Raw genomic sequence first — 26337 nt, 5'->3', positions numbered from 1 at the left:
GTGCCGTCCCCGCCGCTCCTCGTCTCCGCCCCGGCCTCGCTGCTGAAGCTCTGGGGGCGCGGGGAGGCGGCTGGGGGGGGTGACAGGGGCGGTCGCTTGTGGACCTGCTGCTGCTGCGGCGCTGAAGTCCGTCCGCTTGAGAGGGTTAAATCAGCGCAGAGCTCCGAAAAAAATGGGCTTCCAGCCAGGTCTGGTGCCGTTTAGTGTGCTGCTGCAGTGGGTTTGACGACCTCTTTCTTGGAGACCTGCCCCTCTGCTCCATCGGCGATTCATCCTCGCTGCAGCACCATCCCCCTGCCCAACCTCTATGGGCACCCCTGAGCCGCTTGCCAGCTCTGCTCGGCTGAGAGAATTCTGCAAGTCACACCCATGAGTTACGAGCATTTAAGGCGAGCCTCAGTTTCTCATCCAATGCAATACACAGGCTCAAGGTGATCAGGTGCAGCTGCAGAGAAGGTGGAACATGATCTGTTTTCCAGTTCCAGTTTTTTCCTCCTCTCCCCTTGCGACAGAGGACTGACAAAAAACAGTCATGAAATTGAACAAACTCAGCAGTGGGGGTGGAGATGCTGCACCTGCAATGAGTTTTACCCCAATGTCAAAAGTCCCAGCAAAGACAATAAACTTAAACTACCTAAGTCACTAAGGCGAGAGGTTTGATGAGACAAACCATAGGCTGTAGTCCTCCAGGTAGGTGCAGCTATGTTGCACCTACTACCCAATGCAGAAACTCTTTCACTACAAGTGTTTCTTTCCCTGTTGTTTTGGGTTTTTTTTCCCTTTCTTTCCCCATAAAGACTTTTGGAACATCCAAAAAACCCTCTCTGGATTGGGCTGGTCTATCAAAGGGAGAGGTGACCCCAACATTCAGCTAAAAGCTCTTTCATTGTCCTTTGTTGGCCGGGCACCCCTCACCATGAGAACACTATAAATCTCTCTAATGTTTTTACTCAAACACTGATGCACAAACCTCAGAGCACAACTGCCCTCACTCTGACTCAGCACCACCAAGAACTGCTACCAATCTATCAGCTTTTATCTGTGGCCACCACTACCAGAAGAGACAACATTACTCCATTTTGACTGATGGTTCCTTTATTCTCAGCCCATCTTTGTGGCTCAATTATTTGCCCTCATATATTTATTCTGGTGTGCCCAGTATCCCAGTATCTGCAATTACTGCTGTCAAACCGCCTGTCCTGGCTTAGGGCAAATTTGGGAGAGAACCTCTGAAGGATGTGTCCTGTCACCCCAGGACAGCACCCAACCCTGTTTTATTTTTTAAGTAGGATAAATGTAGGTCTGTGCAGACCAACAAGAGCAGCTAGAGATGCCAAATGCCTAGAACAACTGGAAAATTGCCCATTTCAACCAGTTGCCAGGAGCCAAACACTTAGAAAAAAATTAACTTCAATTTTTTGGCTAGGTACCCACCTTCAAGATCACAATATTCACAGATTCAGAACAAAACATCTTGACAGTCTCACCAAAAAAAAACCGTGCCAAACAACAAAAGCCCCACCCATCAAAGAACCTAATACCCTGCTGAATGCAATAAAAATAAAAGTTATAGCAGCACTAACATACATGGACTATACAGCCATGTGTCAAACCAACTTGCTGCCATCATGTAAGACAGAAGCCTGAAGAGAGACACCCTCAGTTTTTCAAAAATCACACATTAATTTCACCAGACAGTCCAGAGATCACCTCTGCCCCACAGCTGCAGGTGTTCACCCCCAGAGTCCTCTAACAAACTTACAGAACAACAATAAACGGCCAAAAGCTCCAGCAAAACTGGCAACATCTAAGGCCCTGCCTTAAAGAATTGTTTGTGAAAACTCTCCAGGAAATGAGCAATGCCCATGGCTGGGAGGTGATGGAAGATCAATCTCATCTCTGTAGGCAACAGCTTTCTAGCATAAACTGATTTAACTGTCTGTGAATGAAACACATCAATCACACACCCAGGGGGTTTAATGCCAGCAAGGAACCTTTCCCACTGTGCCTGGCCCTCAGTGAGTTACCTGTGACAGACATTCAGCCTCTGCTCCAGTGTATTTAACAAGGAGGGGCTGATGAACCCCCAATCCTGGCTCACCTCACTGTTTACACATTGCCTTGGTTCATCTTTTCTCTCACCCTGTGTCTCAGTGGGCAGCTGAGACTGTGCCCAGCTAGAGTTTTGCAAAGCACCACAGAACATAGAACTGAACAGAGATAATACACATATTCCATAATATTTTCATTCCCATCAATCTTATTTCTCAACCTCAACTCTTAGAAAATTTTTCTCCTACTTTTAGAATTGTAAAATATAGGATTGCCTGACCTCTTCCTTTTTTGCAAGTTTTATAGCACCAATAAAATATTATTCTGATAATCATTGTATAAATTTATACTATAGCTTGGCTTATTTACAGTAGCACTGCACAAATGTCACAGTCTTTCTCAAAAACCTTGCTTTATGAAGTTAATGCTGTCTACAGAGTGGATAAGTGATATAGCAAAATGTGTTCTGTTCTGATTAAATGTTCCCCAGGTCCTTTTAAATCTATATAGAATTCATCAGTGGTCATAATAATTTTAGTTATTTCTCTCAGCTTCAGTGTTAATGCTGAGTCAGTCTGCAGGTTGTGATTTTAATTCAGGAAAAACTTCAATTGAGAAAACACTTCAGGATCTGGTCTGTAGTAATATTGATTTTTCTAGTAATAGACAAAAATTGAGACACAGAAAAATGTAATTTCAGTTTCAATTGAATCAAGGTTTAGAGGCTTCCCAGTTTTCTTTTTTTTTCCCCAGAGTTTTCCTTTTCAGTAATTTCTTGAAATTTCATTTAAGCATTAAAATTTTGAAACACCTTCAAATCTCACAAAAGAAAAATGTATGCATTTTTCAGAATTGTTTTCAGAACAATGCACATGAGCAAGAGAATCAGAATTCATCCCTGCAGCAAAGCCAGCTGATAAAGCTGATAACCCCTGGAGTGATTGGGTACTGCTTGTCTGCAGTATCTATATACACAGGCCTCTGCTATTTGCTGACATTCAAAACCTGCACTGCTTCAATTAGCTTGGCTAAATTAAATAGCACAAATACAAACATACAGGTGGAGCAAAGAATACTGATTTTATCAAGTCCTGCACAAGAAAATCAAGTATATCTCAAGGCAGTTATACATTGATACGTATATACCCCAGCAGGCACTGTAATATAACTATTTCAGTATGGAAAATCCTCACATTTCTCTGCAAGTCTTCCTTGAAACTGTTCTACATATAGATATTCCTGAATTAGTAGCTGCCTGATGCAGTGCCACAGAAACATGGCTGGGCAGGTTTTTGTCTTGGTAATGACACAATTATGTACAGATACACCTCTGCAGGTATTTAGCCCTTGAAAAGTTCATCCATTTCAAATCACACTTATACAAGTAATTTTTTTTATAAAGTTGTAACAAGGATCTCATAAACTTGCTTGAGCAGCAATAAATTTGTGTTCAGTTTGCTTCACTGCAGAACACCAGGCAGAGTCCCTCCTCTGGCTATTCCTGAGTCTCATACAGCAAAAGGAGAGAGAAACACATACTAGAGACCAGGAAAATGTGGATGTACAACATGCAAACTGAAGAACTCCAAGGTGTTTTGACATCTGAAAAGACATTTCACTTCTTTGTAAATAATTTCACTTTCAGGAACTCTTATCCCATAAACATTTGATTCAATGACTCAATGTCCTTTCTAAACTGGTGGGAAGACACGTCTGAAAAGACATTTCACTTCTTTGTAAGTCATTTCACTAACTCCTATCCCTTAAATATTTGATTCAATGACTCAGTGTCCTTCCTAAACTGGTGGGAAGACACCAGCTCCAAGCACTGGGCTCCAGATTTCTGCACCTCAGATTTCTGTACCTCACAGCACACAGATTTTTAGTAGCAATGAGATTGCTTGAGGACTGAATAAAAACAGACATGGTTTCAGCCTACTGATACAACTGTGTGCAAAAAATACAGAGACAAGTCCACAAAATCCATAGTTTAGCCATTAACAAACAGGTAATTTGTGTCATTCTCCAGGAAAAAAAAACCTCAATTTCCTCTATGTGCCTGCTTGTATTTGGTGCCTGCAATTTGTCTGCCTTACTTAGAATTAAATCAAGTCCAGAGAAAGGAACATCCATCAGTCATAGGTCAGATTACATCAACCAAACTGGAAAACATTACCAATAAATTGTAAGGGAATGATGACTTTGTGCAGTTTCTTATACACAGTTTTTTCCTGTGAGAACCATCTTCTAGTCCATGTACCTATGAAGTCGATGGAAAAAAACATTTTGGTAATTTAAGGGGGACTCAGGCTACTTCTTCAGTTCAGCCCCATCTTTCACTTCATTCTTAGGATTCCTGCAATCCTCTGCAACCTTGCTCACTTCAGTGAGGAACCCCTCAGCTCTGAAAGGGACTGTACAGGCTTTTTCTGGTGCCTTCCCATGCCTCAAGGACTATCTGAGCAGGAAGATACTGCCTGGACATATGGCACCATAAAGGTCTGCATTCTGTATGGAATTTCTTGGGGATGTGGGATTCCCACTTCTCCTAAAAATGCTTCAAAATGCCTCCCTGAGGGAATGTGAACTACTTATTTCTACACTCAATTTCTTCACTCCTATGCTCCAGTCATCTTCCACACTGGAATTACTTGTTGACAAGTCATCTTTTCATTTGGATCTTGCCTCTCCCATGTTTGAAATAGACCGATCCTGTGCCAAATTGCTCAGCTGGATTGGCTCTGTTCTTTCATAGCTTTCCTTAAATCCACTTTCCCATTGGTAGGAATCTAACTGGTGAGAATTTCTTTTTGTATCACAGGCATCTGAAGCCAGGCTATTTAAAACATTGCTGTTATGGGAACCAAGGCTGCTAAACAGCCAGAAAAATCCTGTTTGTATTTAGGTCACAATATCTTTGCAATAATGTTACTTGCTTGTTCTAGAAAATGTCATGTAAAGAAATTGGGGTTGGGGTATGGAGGGGTTTGGTGTTACAAATTTCAGTTGATATAAACCACAAAGATACATAGGAAAAAAAATTCCTTTTCCTCTCCTGCTCGCCAGAGTACATTCAATCATTTCTCACTTCTAGTCTAAATTTTAAGGATGGATGTGCCTGGCTCATTCTGTCTTTTGCTATACTTTTCTGATGACTTTAAAATGCTTTTGTAATTTATTGCACATAATGTCACACGCTGTACCATTCTAAATGGAAGCACATTAACAATGTGGACACCAACAAAACAACTTTCACCTTCCTAAAGTCACCACCAAGCCTGTAAGTGCTCCTTCTACTGCCAAATCTTTTCTTGAAGGTTTTGGTTGGTTTTTTCCTTTATCACCATTGTCTCTCTTTGGAGACAGAGTCTTTACCACTTGTCCATGCAGGCTGTGATTCTCTAGCCCTCACCACTAAATTTCACCTCAGTGAACTTGTGAGACACACTGGAGTCAAACAAGTTTCTTCCAGGGGATTATAATTTAATTTATTTCTCAGCTCTGGCTACTGCTTTGCTCCATACTTATATTCACATGTGCTGCACGTCCCTCTCTAGAGTTTGAGTTCTGGGATGAGGTTATGAGGCAGCTCTGACCCTCCTGAAACTTCTCTGAATGTTTAATTGAATGTGTACATATGAATTCACAAATGAGTAAGCACTAGCCTGAAAACTGAGGACTCAATTTAGTTTTCCTTTTAAAGACCACTCCTGTGCTCAATTCCCTAAGAAGTGCCTTCATCATAAGCCACAGGATGTCCACTCACTTTCTCCCTTTGTGTTAATTTTCCATATTTCTCTCCCCTCAGCGTCCTAGGAGCTTTGCATTTGTCCTTGTGGCTATACAAGAAATACATTCAGTTCCAAAATGATGCTGATAAGGTATGCTGAGGTCTCCTTTCCCCTTGTTTTTGTCTACACAATTCAGATCAAGTAGGAAGCTAAGCACCAAACAGTGGCACAGAACCAATGGAAATGGAGAGCTGGGTATAAAAATAGAGGGCAAGAATCAAAAGTACAGGCAAGGAGTAATATGAGGAACAGTCACCTTCTTCACTGCTGAGAAAGACCAAAGGCATTTTCTTTAGAGCCTGGCAGTGCCTCTCTTTAATAGGGAAAATAGATCAGGTTTGTATTAGTAAAGACTGTACAAGTACCCAAGTACTGTGGATTCCCTCTCTTGAAAACACAGGCTGAGTTACATCTATTAGCTTTGTTTATACTCCCTGCTCACTCCTAAAGTGTCTCTTAGAAGTTAACAACCTAAACCTGGTTTGGATCTAGCAAGGAACTGGCAGTTTGGTAGGTTTGAAACCACACTGTTTTAATGATGTCCTGCATTTGCCTTTGAGTCTGTTGGAAGTATTGACTGTCAATGCCCTAAGTGTAACCTGCACACCTTGTGCTGGATCAGATTTTGCTTTTTGGGAGGTTGGAGTTTTCTCCACCTTCATTTGCACTTTCTTGCTCTCCTGCTCACTAATGACTAATGACTTTTCCAGGTTTATTCCATTTCCTAATAACATCTCCATGAATCCTCTTAGTTCGTGAAAATACATCAAGCAACAGAATGGTAAATTTAAGTCATAAAAGCATATCTTAAGTTTTGATTTCAATGCCTAATTTATTGAGACCTGTATTTGGGCAATCATATTCAGTTTAGAGCCACAAAACAACAATGTGAAAATCTCCTTTCCTCAGCAGCAGCCCTGCTAAGGTACTAACAGGATTACCCCTTGTACTGAACAGTTAACTCATGCTTTTGTTATTCAGAGATGCTTTCACTGCAACTTCCTTTTACAAGCCTGCCTAATCCATCCTTAACACCTCTAAAATGTTGCAGACCTTTCACTGGGAGAGGAAGAGCCTAGCCTAGACTCACCAGTCTCACACCTGCTGCCACTCTGCCTCCTGGTATTTTCAAAGCACCAGCTGAAGCAGGCAGTAACCTATTAACCTCTAACTGGGCTGGAATGTCAGGTGCATTCTCTCACCAAAGCACACCCACATGCAACTTCAGTCCCATGTGACAATTTAAATGTGACTTAAGTGCTTTGTGCTTATTCCCCACACAGGAATTCCTTCCAATGCATATTCACTGCAGCCACCCAGGCAGTCCAATTCACAAGTAGAAAGCTGAGATGCACAACTGGAAGATGGTTGGATCATACAATGGAGGCATCTAAGCTGTGCTCATGTTGCTCAAATTTTTTTCTAGTCCTTTCTTTCTCTGTGACACTTAAAATGGTTTGATTAGGAAGGGGCCTTAAAGCTCCTCTAATTCCAGCCCCTGCCATGGGCAGGGACACCTTCACCTATCCCAGGCTGCTCCAAGCCCCATCCAACCTGGCCTTGGATATTTCCAGGGATCCAGGGGCAGCCACAGCTTCTCTGGGCACCCTGTGCCAGGGCCTCACCATGCTCACAGGGAACAATTTCTTTCTACTCTCTCCACATCTCTACTCCAAATCTCAATGGGAGGTTAGCTCTGAACTACAAGAGTCTGTTTGAAACCACCAGTATATTCTTACACAGCACCAAGTTACAACTTGCTCCTGAAGTTAATATGTAAAGCCGCACAGAAGTGATGGGCAGACTTCCTCAATCTAAAATCAGACCCAAAATGCTCTTATACTGAGTTGTACAGAGCCCTAAATTTCTCAAATTAATAGAACAAGTTCTACTTAATCAGACTTAAAAGTCTAGTGATGACTTCCCCTTTCAAGGTTATATTTTAAAATTAACTGCTTGATTGCTCTTTTCTTGATGTTGGACAAAGTCAATGTCAACTTTGCCAGGAAATTCAATCATTACAGCTATGCTTTTTGAAATATAGAAGTGAAGCAAATTATGACCTCTACCTGTGGCTGGTACAGTCAGACAGAAGTCCCAAGCTTTCTGCAGCCATCATCAAATCAGAGCTGTTGATATATCATGGAAATTCCTTGCTGTAGAATGGACGAGCAGCCAGAGGAACAATGAAGGTGATGTTCTGGGCTTCCAGAGTTCACCAGCACAAACACGGGTTGGGTACAGGGTGTTTTCACCACACCTGCCACAACAGACCAGCCAGATATGGTGTGGAGTGAACCTCTGCACCTCTTCCAGCCTTTCATGGGCTTATGATTGGTCATTGTTTAGATTTGCAATTCTCTATGTGGTGAAAAGGAAGAAACTTGACCCAAGGACAAAGAGAATCACAGAATATCCTGAGCTGACCCAGAAGGATCTTTAAAGTTCAACTCCTGACCCTGCACAGGACACCCCAACAATCCCACCCTGAGCCTGAGAGTGTTGTCCAAGCACTCCTTGAATTCTGGCAGGTTTGGTGCCTCAAGCACTGCCCTGGGAGCCCATTCCAGTACCCAACCACCCCCTGGGTGAAGAAAATGTTCCTAAACCTCCTGTCCCTACTCACCAGAGAGCAGAGATCTGTGCCTGCCCCATAAGGAAATTGTGGACTGCTATGAGATCTGCCCTCAGTCTCCTCTTCCCCTCTTTTCTCCTCTTGGGGAAAATCTCCATCACAGAATCCACCCAGCTTTTAGCACAAAGGGGAAAGGCTTTGCTGAGCACCAGGGGCAAACACCCAGGAACCCTCTACTCTTATCCCCCTTGCAGCTGCACATTCAGCTGCACTTTCTCCTGCAGCTCTGATACATGTGCCACATCTCATGCAGCCAGATAGAAAACTAAACGCCTTCAACTATTTTAAAGAGCAGCTGAGAGCCATAAAGGAGGCAGGAGGGGATTAGAGTACAGACTCCATAAAACACACTGAATATGTGAGGATTTTTTAATAAGATCAGTACTCTGCTCCACAGCTTTCTGTATTTCATGTGTCTGCACAGGAATGGCTAAGCGAGGAAAGTAGGGCAGGAAAATATTTCATTTTGTTTGCTAATTCTCAGCAGGCATTTCTGAGCTTAGAAGATTTTTACTTCAAATCCTATTACAAAAAAATCCTTCTGCCCAAACTGTGCTGTTCTTGGACTATTTATAACCTATAGCCACGTATATGATGGACAAAATGTTAATACTGCAGATTCTGCTGATATTATCTGACCTCAGGACACATCTCATTGATTTCCTGACTCGGCAGAACCAGGAGCAACATTTGACCCTGACTTACACATTCTGCTAAATGATTTTGGTTTATATTTGTGTTTCTCTGCAGGGTGCTGGCACACAGTGAGATTCCACACCCTCCTTGCTCCCAACTCTCTCTTAAATAGACACACCAAAGCTTGGGATTTTTTCTTTTTTTTGGTTTCCTGTTGACTTGGAATCTAGATTCCAGCCATTTTATGCCCTTTACTGCACTTTTCAATCTCAGTCATATTTAATAAGGATATCAGAACAGCACAGAGGATTGGATTCCAGCTGTGCACTTCCAAGTAGTACCGGATAATGTACCAAAATAATCTGATAATAACTCTATGAAAAAAAAAAAGGCCCAGCAACAACTTAGCTTCCTCCTTTCTTGTGAATATTTTATCAGTAGTTTGAGATCATTATGTGTAACTAATCTGAATTTTTCCTGTCTTTAATCTATGACTTGCACCCATTTACTTTCTTTCCTTTTGCATGCAAAGATTCAAAAAAAAATAGTATTTAGGATTAGTATAAAGCAGTATGACTCTGTGTGCAAATGTTCAAGCACACAAAGAAAATACAAAACAAGGAATAACAGGAAAACAATGCATTAATTGCTACAGAGGACCCTATATGAGGTTTCAATCCAAATGAATGAAGAGGAGAAAAATTACCTAAAATAAGGTGTAAAGAAGATAGAGAACTGAAGCTTTAAGATGCACAGTGGGCAGTACAAGAGAACAGTGAAATTAAAGAATTTTGGTTAAGAATATAAAAGGTGAAAGGAAACAATGATGCAAAAGATCCCAGAGAGCGCCCAATGCTAATAGGCATCAATGACAGGTCCCAGATCAGTCTCTTGTCACAACTGAATGAGGCTGTGAGCCATGGCAGCCAATGTCCCTTGTCCCAAAGCACTGCACACAAGTGATCCTGGTCACCAGTGACCACCAGGCACTGATGCTTGGGACCATGTGGGTGTGAGTGTGCAAAATCTAGCAAGAAAATGAGTGAGAGTGGGAAACTTCAGGCATTTGCAGAATAAAATCACTTTTCTCTGCCATAAGATCTTGCACTCACTCCTGTAATCCTGATTTTCTGCATAACAATTCCAGATTCTTCTGTGCAAGACTCAATTTACAGAGACCCTGAGAGGGGTAAGAGTTCAGTCTGAAAGGATGAGGCTGATGCCAGAAGACGCTGTGAGCAACCAAGTTAAAACAAAACCACAGACAACACTGTGTGGAGGGGCCCAGAGAAAGAGAAGCAATAATGGTTTTTACAACCCAGAGAGACTTTAGGAAAGGGATGAGGCACAGCTACATGAGGGCTCTGCTCCAAGTCCACCTCCGTACCTACACACAGACACCAGCTCCTGCATCCTTCCTCAGAATCTCTGTCTCCAGCACTACTGCTGCCATTGCTGCTGGAGAGCAGGACCAGCTCCAGGCAGCTGGAGGGGTGCAAGGAGCAGAGCAGGGGGGAGATGAGATAGGAGCAGTCAGCAACATCTCTGCACTCATCCCCTGAATGGGCACAGAGACAGGGAATGAGGTAGCGGTGAACAGCTTTAAGGAAATATAACACTGTATTAAAAAAGTGTTTGGCTGCATGGCATGAGAAATATCCTGTGTTGTGCAGGCTGACAGGCACCCCTCGGGGTGAAACAGTGGCCAAGGGATTAAGATGATGGTAGAAAGCCACTGATCACAGCTGTCCAGTTCAGGACCTGTATGCCCAGCCTCAACACTGCTGTGACAGCTCTGTCAGAGTCACCAGTGCAACAAATCCACCTCTGATTTATGGCATCTGAGAGCTCTTGGAAAGGGGGGCAAAGAAAAAGGGAGATGGAACATATGAGGTGGGGCAGATCATGATCAGAAGCTCAGAGGAAGGCTTGAGAAGCAGTGGCACTCATGCAGTAACAAGAAGGGGGAAAAAACTACCCTGGAGCTAAACTGACAAAAGAGAAATCAAGAGAAGACAAAAGCAAGGTGGAGGCAGAGGAAATTGGTCACACATCATAAAAGCAGGAAGTCAGGGGAGCTGGGTTCTGTTCACTGTTACATCAGGGGCTTCATGACTTTTGGCAAGTATCTTAATTGGTTCCTAAGATGTCAGCAATGTCTGGGCTCAAATGGCCACAGCAGCAAGGTTTAAAGCACTGCTGTAAAGGATACTTGGGTATTCTCAAGCAATAAGGTACATATGCACATGTATAATTTATTGTTTGCAATAGGTGCTGAAGGGAGATAAGTGTTTGGGGATTTTTAAGTAAACTTGAAGTAAATCTGTTCTCAAACTTCCCTTTGGAATTCTTAAAACCTCGTTGACACAAAATATTTATGGTATGAATTTAGTAAGACTTCAATATTTGTTTCCTTGAGCACAAAAGTCCTTACTGAATAGATCAGAGTGATTGGCCTAATGAAATATTCCTTTAAAAGCTGGACTACATCTGGTGTTTAGCATGAATTAGTGCTGTAGTATTCATACAGAATTATCTTTGCATTTTCCATGGACCATACACGTGGCAAAGCCAAACATTTTTGTGTACTGAGGGAAACCCACACTGTTTGTAGGAGTTCCTGGTACAGAGGCAGAGGCTGTGGGATGCAGAGGACAGGGTGTAGGAGTGTTGGGGGGGTAGGACGGTCAGAACAGAGATCTCTGCAGCCAGGTCAGGAACTTGGGGTTTATTGCAAAGGGCCTGGGTGCAGGGCCCTGCTGGGAGCTGCCAGCCACAGCTCAGAGCAGGCTGAGAGAAGAGAGGGGGAGAGAGGATGAGAGGGTAAGAGAATAAAAAAGGTAAGAGAGGCAGGTTCCCTTTACAATACAATAAGTCTTCTTCTGTGCTGAATATTCTTATTCTCACTAACCAATCTAGTACAAGATACAAATCCTACAGCATTTACATACAGCCTATGAGAATCACTACATTACCACATTGTGTTACATTTTAAACCCTAAAAACTCCTCTTTGGGCCCTTCTGCCAAGCTGTAGGGTCTACTCTGACCCTTGGACCTGTCTGCAAGCAGAGGGTGTTGTTCCATGAAAAGGGGATTACCTTCAGCTGGCCACACCATTGTTTTCCAGTTGTTCAGTAACTGAGGGATCTCAAAGCTTGCTTTCATTTCAATCTCACTTATAGTTTCTATATTCTCAAAATCTTTTGCCAGACAATCATATTTATAAGGCTTTCCTGTTTCACCTTCCCCAACAACAGGGTGTCCTGCCTGGTCCTCAACCGCTCCTCCCACAAAGGCACAGATCTCCCAACCTTACAGAACACATCTGCTAGCCCTGGAACACCTCAAATGACACCAGGCTTCCAGCTTTTAACAGCTCAGCTGAGCTCAGCAAATTCCTCCCATCGTCGAACAGAGAAACCACAGCAGGACATGTGAGACTTTGAGTGATAAGCAGGGATGATGATATCAAATGTACCCTCTGAAATCAATCCCCTCTCCTTGTACTAATCAAAACATTGTCCTCCACAAGCAGATAAAGCTGCAGTGTCTCAGCATGACTCCTTGCATTTGATATTCCTTGCAAACTGTGCTCTTTGGAGACAGATTTTAGGATTGTGCATTTGGAATACCAACTACTACTACACACGTGGTTAGAAAAAAACTCATGTTTTTTAAAATCATACCAGTGTACCTCCTGGGTTTCTTTATCACTCTGAATAGTGGTTAAAGACAGAGTTTAGAGGCCTTCAAATCCACTTCACTGAGAAGGACATATCCCCCCAAGCCATTACCATGGAGGTCAGAGGAGCATTTCTATGGAAACAGAGACAGTCAAAGTCAGGGTTTATAGGAACACAAAAAGCAGTGTGGTTCTGTCTGCTGGTTCAGTCAGAACAGGAGACTGGGTCTGGTCCCTCTCTCAGAGGTTTATGGATTTTGAATCAGAGCAAAAGGTGAAAAGATTTCTGACAGTGGGAACTTGACCTCAGGAGAAGCTAAGAAAAAAGGGACAAGCACAGGGGAGGACAAAACAAAAACCTAGAAAAAAAAAGAGGTTTTGAAAGACAGGGAGATACAAACCAATCCATATTGCTTTCATCTGGCTACTTGATCTTTTAACCATGAACACCATAGGTATCTTTCTGCTGTACACACACTGGGAACAGTCTTGACATTGTATTTTCACAAAGATTTTCAGTCTCCTTTAATCCTTCATTCAAGAATTCTGGCACCTAAATTCACCCACAATGGGAACTCTGCCAAATTTTAACACTGATTAGTTATTTTCTGGTCTTTTTATTGTGCTGAAATACAAAAGCCTGTATAATCTTCAGCCTTGCTAGAATCTCTCTGAAACACACCATCTTCACTTCAGGTAGAAGTATTAGAAGTGGGATTAACAGAAGAAAATAGTGAGACTATTAGAAGAAAATAGTTATTAGATTTCTGAGGTATAAAATATTTTATCTATTTTCTTCCATTGTGATTCATCTGTTTAATTACTATCCTGTTGCATTGTGCAATTAGTTAAGCTGTCTATGCTCATCACTGATACTTTTTTGTTTACTTAGCTTACTTTATTACACTCTTTGAATATTTTTTTAGGGACACTGTGAAGCAGGCTGCCGCACACAAAGTGCTGCCTTCAACAGCACCCATGTACAGAACTCACATTTCTAAATCTTTGTGCTGAAATTAGGGACCCTCCTCATCCCTGCACCCTGCTCCTGGGCTGGCCACTGTGGTCCTTTTGGGGTTTTTTTTCCCCTCCAAATCTCCTGTCCTCATTTCCAGTCCCAGGCTCAGTTTTGGTCTGGGCCACAATCATACAACTGCAATTACCAGAAGGTTCTGCCAGCTCTTGGCTGGATCAGGGCTCTCTGCTGGCAGGACTCAGGCAGCTGAGCTTTCCAGCTCTACCAAGTAGATTGAACAATAATTTCTCAAAAGTTTGTAACGCAGCCAACCTTAGCAGCTCTTAATGGCTATCAAACATGACACAAAGACCACTTCACAACAAATACCAAGTGCTTTTTCCAAAAGACACTTCAGCAAGACATTGAAAGGAAAGATCAGACACATTGCACATCAAAAGCAGTGCGGGCAGCAGGTCAAAGGAAGGGATTGTACCTCTCTTTTTGGCTCTGGTGAGACCCCAGCTGCAGAGCTGCCTCCAGCCCTTAGGTCCCCACAACAGGAAGGTCAAGGACCTGTTGGAGTGAGTCCAGAGGAGGCCACCAACTGATCAGAGGGATTCACAGAATTCACAAAAGGACCAGATTGGAAGAGACCTTAAAGATCATTGAGTCCAATCCAGCCCCAATACCTCAACTAAACCCTGGCACCCAGTGCCACATCCAGGCTTTGTTAAACACACCCAGGGATGGGGACTGCACCACCTCCTCGGCCAGCCATTCCAGAACTTTATCACCCTTTCTGTGAAAAACTTTTCCCTGCTATCCAACCTGTATTTCCCTTGGTGCAGCTGGAGGCTGTGTGCTCTGGTTGTGTCAGTGCTGCTGGAGACAGAGCCCAGCCCCAGCTGAGCACAGGCACCTTTCAGGAGCTGTGCAGAGTGATGAGGGCACCCCTGAGTCTCCTTTTCTCCAGGCTGAGCACACCCAGCTCCCTCAGGGGTTTGGATTCCCAGCCCCTCTCCAGCCTCCTTGTCCCCTCTGGACGTGCTCAGTGTCCCAAGGTCCTTCCCAAACTGAGGGGCCAGAGCTGGGCACAGCACTCAGGGTGTGCCCTCAGCAATGCCCAGTGCAGGGGAAGGATGCCCTCTCTGCTCCTGGATGGAGCACCTCTCCTATAAGGAAAGGCTGAGAGAATTGGGATTGCTCAGCCTAGAGAAGAGAAGCTTCAGGGTGACCTCACTGCAACCTTCCAGTACCTGAGGGAGTCTAAAAGGAAACCAGAGAGAGACTGTGCAAAAGAATGGAGTTACAGAACAAGGGGGAATGGCTCCCACTGCCAGAGGGCAGGGATGGATGGGATATTGGGAAGGAATTGTTCCCTGGGAGGGTGGGGAGGCCCTCACAGAGAAGCTGTGGCTGCCCTGGATCCCTGGAAGTGTCCAAAGCCAGGTTGGACATTGGGGCTCGGAGTAGCCAGTCTGAGAAATAACCAAAGTGTGCAGTCAAACCTGTCTAACAGGTAATGCCCAGGTCCCACCCATCAGCACCCTGGGACACCTGAGGGTTCCTGTGATGGCAGGGTTTCTCGGACCATTTTTGTAGGAAGTAATGGTACGAACACAGCCTAAAATGCTGAAAAGGTTTTGTTCATTCATCAGTGGACAGAGCTGGAAATACACAAGTCTATGGCTCCAAGACCACCAACTGCAATTGCTTTTGTTAAATAAAATAGAACCATTTTAAAGCTGCTCATACTGTTGAATTTCCTTTCACCTGTTACTGAGGTGGGAGATGGCACATTAATCCATCCTTTGGTTTAAGCAAAATATCCCCCTATAAACAATATAGATTTGGTCCTGGAAGCAAATTTAGATTGGATCTTTGGATATAAGATGCTACTGCTGACAGTAATTGCTGCTGGTCCATTTTTTCTCTGTTAAAGCATTTAGAAAAACAATCCTTTTGGAAGAATTATTACTACATTAAAAATGCATGATATTAAGTGACTCATCACTATTTATAATAGTAACTAAAAAGTGGTTTTCAGGCAGAACAGTTTTATGTATAAAATTTCACCACCTTTATTGGAGGCAAACCTGGATTGAGCATTAGCAGTAGCCAAAGATAAACTTGGAACAGTCTAAATATACAGCATTAAGGTTGATAAATAGAATAACTCTGCTACCTTTGAGGTGACTGGAAACTCTGGGTACAGAGATGCAATAAGTTATGAGATAATGCAATATACATCTGTTTGAGAGTGTTAATGTGTTTGGAATGGCCACAAATTATGGAGATTTTCCAGACTGCACACATAAAACACTTACTCTAAGACTCTGATGAATTTAGAGCCAATATATTTTTTTACAAAGGAGAAAAAATGTGTCAGCATTTTCAGAGGGGAAAAAAACCTACAACAAAATTGTAGCTCTTGTAACTCCATCCTCGTTCTACTTGTGTTCTAACACAATCTCTGTTCTACAGAAACTGTTAGGAGGGAGTAGGGACATTTCAACTAATCTTTGGCTTTTTAAATTACCTGGCCAGCCACTATGTTTCATTTTTCCCCCCATCCAATCAAGTTTAATCCAATACTGTCAGTTTTACAAGTTTTCCAGGAACCTCAATTACCTCCATTACCCACATTTCCCTCCTACCCTAAATGAGAATACAAACAAAAAAGAAGATAAACACTTGGTGATGAGCTATTAATCCATAGAATGGTGACAGCTTGATGGGTTTGGATTTTATTCAAAAGCATCTGGATCCTCTTTAAGCAGGCTGAGTAAGAAAACCTTTTTCCATAAAACATGACATGACAGTGGTACAGGGCCCCACCAGACTAAGATCTCCAAAGTGATAATATTTTTCAGTGCACATTTGTATTCTGCAGCTCTATTCTGACCACGATCAAGCTGGCATCTTTCCATGTCCTGTATTAGCTCAGGTTAATTTTTCCTCTAGTAATTTTAAATAAGGTGAAAGGCATTAAAGAGGTGAAATGCCCTGTAGAGAAGCACAGTGCTGTAAAGGAGAAGACAGGAACTTGCTAATTCTAATCCCTAGACAAATATATAATACGATTAAAACAAAGATGAAAGTGCAAATTGCAGTCCTAAACCAACAACCCCAGATCCTTTGAAGGTATTCCAGCTGGCAACTTTGACTGCACAAGTCATTTGCTGGGGTGATTTTACTTCACCAGCCCCAAAAAGGTGAGATAAGGTAGCAGTTATATCTCCTCTGACTGCAGGGAAAGAATAATTTCCTTTTTCCACCAAATCTCCTTCCAACCAGTATGATATTGAAAATAAATAGCTTTAGAGATTGATTATCTTTAGGTATTTGTGATTGTTCAATTAAAAACAAAACAAAACAAAACATGCACACAGCAATAAAACAAACCCAAACAAGTGAAGGATTCACTTGGAGGAATAGATATATAAATCATAGAATTGACACAGGCCATATTCCGCAAGATTAGTGTTCTACAAAGAAGAAAACTGAGTCAACTTCTCCATTCAGAACAACACAGAATCACAGACTGGCTGAGGCTGGAAGGGATCTCTGGAGATTGGCTGGTCCAGCCCCACTTCCTAAGCAGGATCAAGCCAAGCAGGTTGTCTGGGACCATGTTCAGATGGGTTTTGAATATCTGCAAGGATGAAGACTTCACAGTCTCCCTGGGCAACCTGCGCCAGTGCTCAGCATCCTCACAGTGGGAAAAACCCCTACAAACAAAACAAATTACTTCAGCTTAGTCAGAGCACCCTCCTCTTTTCTTCTCACTATTTAGAGAAGAAAAGGGCCTGGATCTATTTTCATACAGTATAAGGTGCCCCCACCCCAACAGCCCTCTCTCCTCTTCTCTTGGCTAAAAAGTCTCACCTCTCTGTCCTTCCACACATGAGAAATGCTTCAGGCCCTTTGCTATCTTAGAGGGCCACCACTGACCTGTTCCAGTGGCTCCACATCTGTCTTTTCTTGAAATCACAAAGCTGAAAGACTGAATTCTGGCTTTTATGGAAACCTCTTCATACTACAACTATGATCACAATCCTGCAAATTAATATCATCTAATGAAAACTGCTTTGACCAGAAGGATATTGCACCAATCTCCACATATTTTTTGACTACAAAGCAGAACCTAAAAGCTGTCTAAAACACATTCCCAGGACACAGAGCAAACAGCTGTGTAGTTCAAAAGATGAAAAGCCCACTCAGCTGTAAGGCTTCCCGGCTCCCTTGCTTCTGACCCCAACAAAGGAATTGGAAAAGGTTGAGAAGTAACAGCACAGAACCTTTTGGAATCAGTTCCTTCGGGTTTTGTGAGGGAACATCATAAACTTTGATTTTGCAGGCTGGTGGGGCAAAGATGTTTGACTTTTGCAGAGTAAGAGAGAAGTAAAAAGCCACTAAAAACAGTGTCAAGACCCATCAGGCTGGGACCAGTCATGGGGGAGATGGAGGAACTAACACATCAAAATATTAAAATTATTCCTTTGGAGAAGAAAGAATCCAAAGAACAAAGATATGTTCATTTTCCTTAGAGAGACTGCTCAAAGACTAGAGGCTTCAAACCTCCTTTTTTTTTTTTCTTTTTTTTCTCTCTTTTTTTTTTAATACCTTCTTTCTACGATATTTAACTTCCAGTTGCCTTATTGGTCAAATTTGCTTTTATTCTCCAAATGCCTCTGATAGCACCAAATCTTTGAGCTATTGCCCTGCCTGTTCTTTGCCTTACAAATTCTTAATTAAATACCTTCATTCCCATGTGCCTGCATGCCCCCTTTTTAGTTTGGGTGCTGGATTTTGTCGCCACTCTTTTGATTAATTGCAATTTTAAATAATCTTTAGCAAGTCACAACTCCTTTTGTTATTTTGAAACAAGCAAGCTGTAACCTCAGAAATTAACACAGTTAATCCACACTAAAACCCAGCAGCTTGTCTCCAATGGGAAGCAGAGGATGCACAAGGCATTGGTACAAAAATATGGCACACATGGACCAATGATCCCCTAGAAGCATAGGAGTGAAGACAATTTGTTTTGGCTTAGTTTTTTGGATTTTTTTAAAATATAAACCTGTCAAGCCTGAAGTAGAATAATCACATTGAAGAAAAACAGCTGCAGACATTAATTTAAAATGGTGAAATCCAGCCTGTGTGACCACAAGCACATTATCCTGTTTGTTTGGATGCAAATTTGGAGGAAAGACTAAAAAAGAAATGAAGGTACACTGAAAAAGAAGGAAAATACTCATAGATTTATCAAAGACAACAGTTTGCTGGATTGGTTTTCAATTCTCTTCAATACAAACAAACTGAAATTCATCTTATCTATTCTGATTTTAGTAAAACATTGAATACGGTGCAGCATTGAAAAGTTTAAGGCCCAAGAAGTTGGGCTATCTAACAATAGTTCTAGAGGACAATCATATGGAATCATTCACTTCAAAATCTGGATATCTGTTAAGATAAAGGTTATTCATTTACTCTCAGTGCTGTCTGTAGGCTTTGTCTAAACCTAGACATACATATATATAAAACAAAGATGAACAGGATGATTTGTTCTGAGCAGCTAGACTTTTTAGCATCTAAGGCTCAAACATCCAGCATTTAGACGGATGAATTTAAGCAGAAGAACCATCATGGGAATTAACCTTTACCCATGCACCTCTACCCCCAAAGAAGTTCTGCAATAACACCTATGTGACTGATTAATCAACTTTTTAAAACTATGGAAGAGGTAATTGGCCTCCCAAGAGGAATCAGGTGATGTATTCCCTATGAGCTGGGCAAGGAAATATTCCTATCTACATAAGAAGTCCTTTCTCTGAAACATATGTAATTCTGGTCACATATTTGCAATAAAAGCAAGAAATATATATCCAAAAATTAAAAACTGATGCTGAGAAGGAAAATCAGCATAACCAGATAAGTGCAGAGGTGACCATAGGAAAAAAGACTGGAAGAGATCAACTTGTTTAGCTTGGTAAAACAAAGGCTAAGAAAGGATCTGATTGCTTTCTAAGCCATGGATAAAGCAAGATGCAAAGAGGGAAAGAACTGCTCATACTAAAAGGGAATTGCTGGCACAAAATCAAAAGTCTACAAACTCATAGTAAAGAACAGTTGGCAGGATGTCAGAAGAGCTTTTCAAAGCCTTAGAGGAATTACTTTCCAACAAGAATAATGGGCACAGTCTAGTGAATTTTGTAATTAAAATTATTATTTTTACAATTAAAATGTAAATATTTGAATTTAAATATTTAAGATTAAATTGTGACTTATACAGGAAAGGACTGGACTTGTTCTAAATGATGTTTTCTTGTGTTATGCTTTCATACAGGGATTACCCTTCTTCAGCCCATGTCACCATTCAACCCCATCCTTCCTTTCCCTTATCCATCTCCAAATACAATCATATTACTCTCCACATCCCCTCAAGCCCTTTGTTTCAACCAACTCCTCCTGTCACTCTCCCTTCCCCTACCTCTAAAAATAACACTCCAAGGCAGGCATCAGACAAGAAAAGTCAGAAGGAGGCATTTTTCCTTGGTGAATTTGCTTTGATCACTGCTCCTTCTAGGATTTTCTAGGCCTGACCCCAAGAATAACTTTCATAGCCAAGAAATCTCCCTAAAAACTGAATTCTTGTAACGTGGACATGAGACTGCTGGTTCTGGACAGGTTGTTATTAGCAGTGACAGGAGGAATTGGGAAGGTGCTTCACTCTTACACTTGCTGTGTTGTTCCCATCAGAATGAGCCACAGGGAGGGCTTGACACACATCTGCTCTTCACTTGTGTGAGGAAGCCACTGATGCTTAGCCTGCAGCAGTTCAGCCTCAATTGCCAGCCTGTCTCAATGGAAGTGGATCCATTTTTGTCACAGGAAATGCATGCCATGTTGTGCAAAATTATTCCACTCCCATTACAGTTGAGCGAGAAAAATTCTCCATTGCAAGGTTTGCATCTATTTTTGGGTATAACCTAAATATTGAATGCCAAGTCACAGAGAGGTCACTGTGCTCTGAATGTAGAAATATCTCACAGGCCTTTTGTGCAGCACAATGGCCAACACAAGCAAACAAAAGAACTGGAGCAATCCATGGCTACATGACAATCCCAGAAATCAGTCAGGGAACCACTGCTTACTTTAGTAATCACTCCTGCCTTTGTATCTCACACAGCACAGCAGCGTGCCCAGCTCTTCACTTAGCTGCCATTTATGCCATGCTGCAGAAAGACACAACAAAATACTGGAAAAGATACAATTGCAGTTTACTCTATGGCTCTTATGGCCATACACAGAGCTATTCATAGCTCTAACCCAAATAGAAAACATAAAAGCATAAATGGCTCTCATGTGTCTGCATGTGTAAAATCATTCAAGCCTACTGTTTAATTCGGTAGCAAAGGCAGAACAAAATTAAAGAAATCAACTTATATTTTGAAAATACACCTTATTTCTGGAAATTCAATAAATGTTCATGTATGCAGCCCTTTTTCTATCCTAAAATTGTAATCGCTTTCTCAATTAAAAAAACCAGCCAAATAAAAATCAGGTCTATTTAGCTTCTGCTAAAATTGTAATTTTTAAATACTTTTCAGTGCTTTGAATGATAACTATGAAGTTGCTCCTAATGCCTTTTAAATATTTGTTGCTTTCTTTTTCTTACATTTGTATTCCTAGGGAGCAATACAATCACTCCTCCTCAGAATCTCAAAGGGTCATGTAGGTTTATATTTTTAATTCCAAATGAATCAGTCTGACAACACTTACAGGCTGCATTTAGTCAACATCCAAATTTAAATTCTAAATTTTTTAACCAAAATTTCTCATGGTTTTTTCATATATTTATTTATTTATTTATTTATTTATATGTATGTAGTTAATTCTAAAGCTCAAATGCCACTAGAATGATCAGCACCAAATTAATAATAACCATATTAATAAGAATGATTTTGGTTTCAAGGGTCTGTGGATTTTTGCAGTCTCTGCCTCTTCTCCCCTACTCAGCTCAATTAATGTAAAGCCTTTGGACTTTCCACATAAGCAATATCTATGGTTGTCCGTCTCTGAGTATTAGAAGCCAAGGAAATAAAATTGCCAAAGATGACACCTGGGATTTATTTTGCCCAATATCAAACACTGCAAAAAGGTGTCTGATGTTACAAGTTTAAAAATTCACCTGAATGACTGAAATACAGCAAGATGCAATGAGACACAATACAGTTGTTCTGATTATGGAGATTAGGGATACTTGGGTATTTTTATTATTATTTGGTTCTTTAATGTGTTGGTAACCTGAGTTTCCAGATCTTGCTCAACTGGAACAAAGAAATTAGTTGTGACAGTTTGTTGAGTGGTTTTGTGTTATATATATGTCATCACTATTATTAGTTTTGCAATTATGAACTACTCTCCAGCCAAAGTTACACCCCCCAGACACTGTCAGGGCTCTCGCAGACACCTTCTGAGTCAACATATCGCCAAAACACTTTTCACCTCCCCCATAACAAAGGTTCTAACTCTTTTTTTTGTTCGTTTTTCAGATCCTCAAATAATCAATGATATTTCCAAAGTATGCAATGCATTAGATACAGATTCTTTATATACTGCAAACTGCTATTTTCCTAGGCTCTACAGTTTCTTCAAGAAGGACATCAACTCTTCTGTTTTTGCAAGATCTAGATATTCCACACAGCCCTCTTTGAACAGTGAGAAACCCACAACATCTGCAACCCTCTGCTACTACAGAGAACAGAATTTAAAACTAATTATGACTGATTAAATGCTAGGAAAACTATCATGTGTAAATCAAATCTGGTCAGCACGTAAATAAGGGAAGGCATGATGTACTAATTGCATAGTGAAGAGCAAATTTGGAATTTATCTAGGAGGGAAAGTTTACCAAAATTCACTACTTGGAAATTGAAGAGTTATAAACCAAAATGTTATGTAGTTGAATGTATATTTGATTGTAGAAAGAAGTTATTGAGGCTACCCTTACATCAAGGTTCAAAAAGGAGCTGGGCATTTACATATATTTAAAGGTACAATAAAGATTTCAAAGGTGAAAATAAATATAATGGCTACAGATTTAGGACAGCCTCTAATATTTGTAAGCTAGAAAAAAATAACAACAGCAGAAAGCAGATTGCACCATGTCTGTCTAACCTTAGTTCTTACATTTCCCTTGGAAACATCTGGAGCAGCTCCTACCAGACAGAGTACTGGCCTGGACAGACCCAACAGTGGTTGGTTACTGCTATGCACACCAAGGAATTTGACAGTCAAAACATGTCAAAGCTTCATAAAAATATAAAGATGACTCACAGGACCTATTAAAAATAGATATAAGACATCTGAATCTTGGACGAGTAATGAAGCAACACCCAGCAGATTAGGCCTGCAGACACAGCCCACCGTGTGACCCTACACTGTGATCACAGGAGGATATTTTCTCCTGCAAAATCACTCATCACACTGCTGAGAAGAAACCAGCTTGGTCAGAGGCTCAGAAGAGAATTGGTTTAGGTCGACGAAACCTATGGATTGCTTGGAAAGTGAGATGAGCACTCCAAGTCACACTTGCTAAAGAGATTCTGGATATGGAATTACAGCTATTCCACCACAGAGTCACCTTAGGCATTGCAAACCACATCTTGGCTCAACAAACTACTCCCCTCAATAAAAAAAAAAAAATCTCTGGAATGTCAAGGCAGGGGTAAAAAAAAATTAAAAAAATAAAATCACAGACTCTACACAGTGTATCTTAGAACCACCCATTGATTAGAAACTTGCATGGACTTGTATCATGTCCCAACTTAGCTCTCTGAAGACAATGGCTTCGCTTGCAAGGTATTTTGTTTTCACTTACACCTTTACCTTCAGTTGTGTCTGAAGGTCCTTAATGTTTACAACAGAAAAAAAATCTCTTCTGTCATCCCATGAAAATATTTCAGCCAAAAGATTCTTGGCTTTAGGAAATACATAAAAGAAACTGAAATTTCCACCAGGTGCCATGAATTGATGGCTGTTTTCCTGCAAATTCCCTCAGTATGTACTGAGCAGGCACATGCCTGGGAGAAAACAAGTGAAAGGAAGAAGCACTTACCACGAGGACAGCGCTCAACCGGTCACTTTGGACCTGCTGCACTTGGATGCAGGGTCCTGGCACTTGTAACCTTGAGCCACCAGGAACATTCCCAGCATCTCCATTGGGAATGCTGCTGTTACCAGGCCCAAGACCTACAGATGCCCTGTACAGGTAGGTGTGAGTGAGTTTGCCCACACCAGTGACCTCCAGCATGTCCGGTGGGAGGTGGGAGCTGGGCAGCATGTGCACACTGTAGCAATACTTTTTATAGTCCTCAGCTGGGCAGCAGCAGCCACTGCAGCAGCAAGTCCGGCACCGGCAGAGACGGGTGATGGCGAGGAAGAAGATGAATGCCGCGAAGATGAACAAGACACAGGCAAGGGAAACGATCAAGTAGATGTTGGTGGCATTGAGCAGTGGTGGTGGCTCCCCACTGTCATCGAAGTCGGGCAGTGCCTGGGGCAGGGTGTCAGCCAGCAGGATGCCCACCGTGACGGTGGAGGAGAGTGGTGGATCACCGTGGTCCCGCACCACCACCACCACCTTGTGCTTGAGGAAATCGGTGGAGCGCATGGAGCGCGTGGTGCGCAGCTCGCCGGTGTGCGGTGACAGCTGGAACAGGGTGGAGTCGGAGGAATGGGCAAGGTGATAGGAAAGCCACGCGTTCTGTGCATTGTCCTCATCATCTGCCACCACTTTGGTCACCAGGTAGTCCTCATCAGCCAGGCGGGGCACAACTTCCACAGCTACTGAGCCGTTCTGGCTGGTGGGGTACAAGATGGCCGGGGCATTGTCATTCTGGTCTGAGATGTAAACATTCACTGTTGTGGCAGCACTCAAGGCTGGTGACCCATTGTCCTTGGCTTCCACTTGAAAATGGAAGCTCCTAAGCTGCTCAAAATCAAAGGCACGTTTTGCATAGATGCTCCCATTGGCCAAGTTCATAGACAAAAAGCTGGTCAGGGCACTGCCTGCAACTGTGGAATTCCTGAGCGTGTAAGAGACCCGTCCATTCTCGCCTATATCAGGGTCAGATGCCGAGACCTGGTAGAGAAAAGCACCAAGTGGATTGTTCTCCTCCATGAACACATCGAATGCGTCAGCACCGAAGACAGGAGGGTTATCATTCACATCAGAAATCTGCACCCAAACTGTCTTCTGAGTGGTGAGAGGAGGAGAACCCAGGTCCGTGGCAGTAATGGTGATGTTGTACTCACTGATCAGCTCTCTGTCCAGAAGCCCACTGGTGACAAGGCTGTAGTAGTTTTGAAGGGAAGGCTTTAACTGGAAGGGAAGGTTTTCAGAGATCTGACAGGTTACTTGCCCATTCTCCCCAGGATCCTTATCCAAAATACTCAGCAGAGCTATCACTGTGCCAGGAACAGCATCTTCAGGAATGGGACTGGAAAGGGATGTAATTGTAATCTCTGGGCCATGATTGTTCACATCTGTGATTTCCACCAGCAGCTTAGCTGTGCTGGACATGCCAAATGCCCCATTGTCCCTTGCCTCAATCAGCATCTCGAGAAGGGGTCTCTGAACAGCTAAAACGCCATTGACTGTCACCTCCCCAGTGTGTGGGTGAATTGAGAACATTCGCTGTAAGTCAGCAGAAGTTGTATTGCTAAAGGAATACCTGACCTCTCCATTTGGACCTTCATCCAAGTCCGTGGCGTGCACTTGGACTACCAAAGTGCCACTGGGGGAGTTCTCCAAGATACTCGCCCTGTAGACCGAGTGCTCAAATTCTGGTGCATTGTCATTGGAATCCAGCACAGTCACAATGACCGGGACATCACCAGACTTTGGAGGGTTCCCACCATCTTTGGCTGTAAGCACAAGTCTGTGAGTGGCTTGCTGCTCCCTGTCTAAGGCTTTCTTCAGCACCAATTCAGGATATTTACTCCCATCCCCGCGTATCTGCATTTCCAGATAGAAATGTTCATCAGGGCTCAGAGTATAATTCTGGACACTGTTAGCACCTTCATCCAGATCCTGGGCGTTGGGGAGTGTAAACCGTGCCCCAGGTGACAGGAACTCCGGCATGTTTATATGATATTCACTTAAGGGGAAGCTGGGGGAGTTGTCATTTATGTCCAAGACTTTGAATTCCATCCTGTAAAGCTCTAGAGGGTTTTCTAACACGAGCTCGTAATTCAGAAGACAGACAGACTTTAACTCACAAAGCTGCTCCCTGTCTATGGGCTCGTTAACAGACAAAGCCCCTGTGCTGGCATTTATATTAAAATATTGCTTACTTGAACCGGTGATCATGCGAAATTTCCGAGCTGAAAGTGTAGCTGCATCTATTCCTAAATCCTTTGCTATGTTCCCAACAGACGCTCCACGCTCTGTTTCCTCGGCGATGGAATACACTATTTGCCCGTCTGCGGTGCAGCAAATAAGGCAGAAAACCATTAAATAGCCCCGCATGCTTCCTCCCCGGGCTCAGCTCCCCGCAGACCGGCTCAGCAGG

General features: G+C 42.4%; 2 protein-coding genes across 2 annotated transcripts in view; both read right to left on the bottom strand.

Moving 5' to 3' along the window:
* PCDHAC2 (protocadherin alpha subfamily C, 2) overlaps positions 1–262 on the bottom strand; it is a 50532-nt gene extending 50270 nt beyond the window's left edge. Inside the window, exon 1 of the mRNA XM_031065302.1 lies at positions 231–262. Coding sequence (XP_030921162.1) covers positions 231–262 — 32 coding nt within the window. The remainder of the gene's footprint in view (positions 1–230) is intronic.
* Positions 263–361: 99 nt separating this feature from the next.
* The window catches only part of LOC102043101 (protocadherin alpha-C1), a 29243-nt gene continuing 3267 nt past the window's right edge, over positions 362–26337 (bottom strand). The window contains exons 2-3 of the mRNA XM_014311305.2: positions 23880–26308; positions 362–445 (exon numbers count right to left, since the gene is read on the bottom strand). Coding sequence (XP_014166780.2) covers positions 362–445; positions 23880–26308 — 2513 coding nt within the window. The remainder of the gene's footprint in view (positions 446–23879; positions 26309–26337) is intronic.

Source organism: Geospiza fortis, unplaced genomic scaffold (genome assembly GCF_000277835.1).
Source record: "Geospiza fortis unplaced genomic scaffold, GeoFor_1.0 scaffold1044, whole genome shotgun sequence".
Taxonomy (NCBI): Eukaryota; Metazoa; Chordata; class Aves; order Passeriformes; family Thraupidae; genus Geospiza; species Geospiza fortis.
This window is presented reverse-complemented; position numbering and strand designations above follow the sequence as displayed.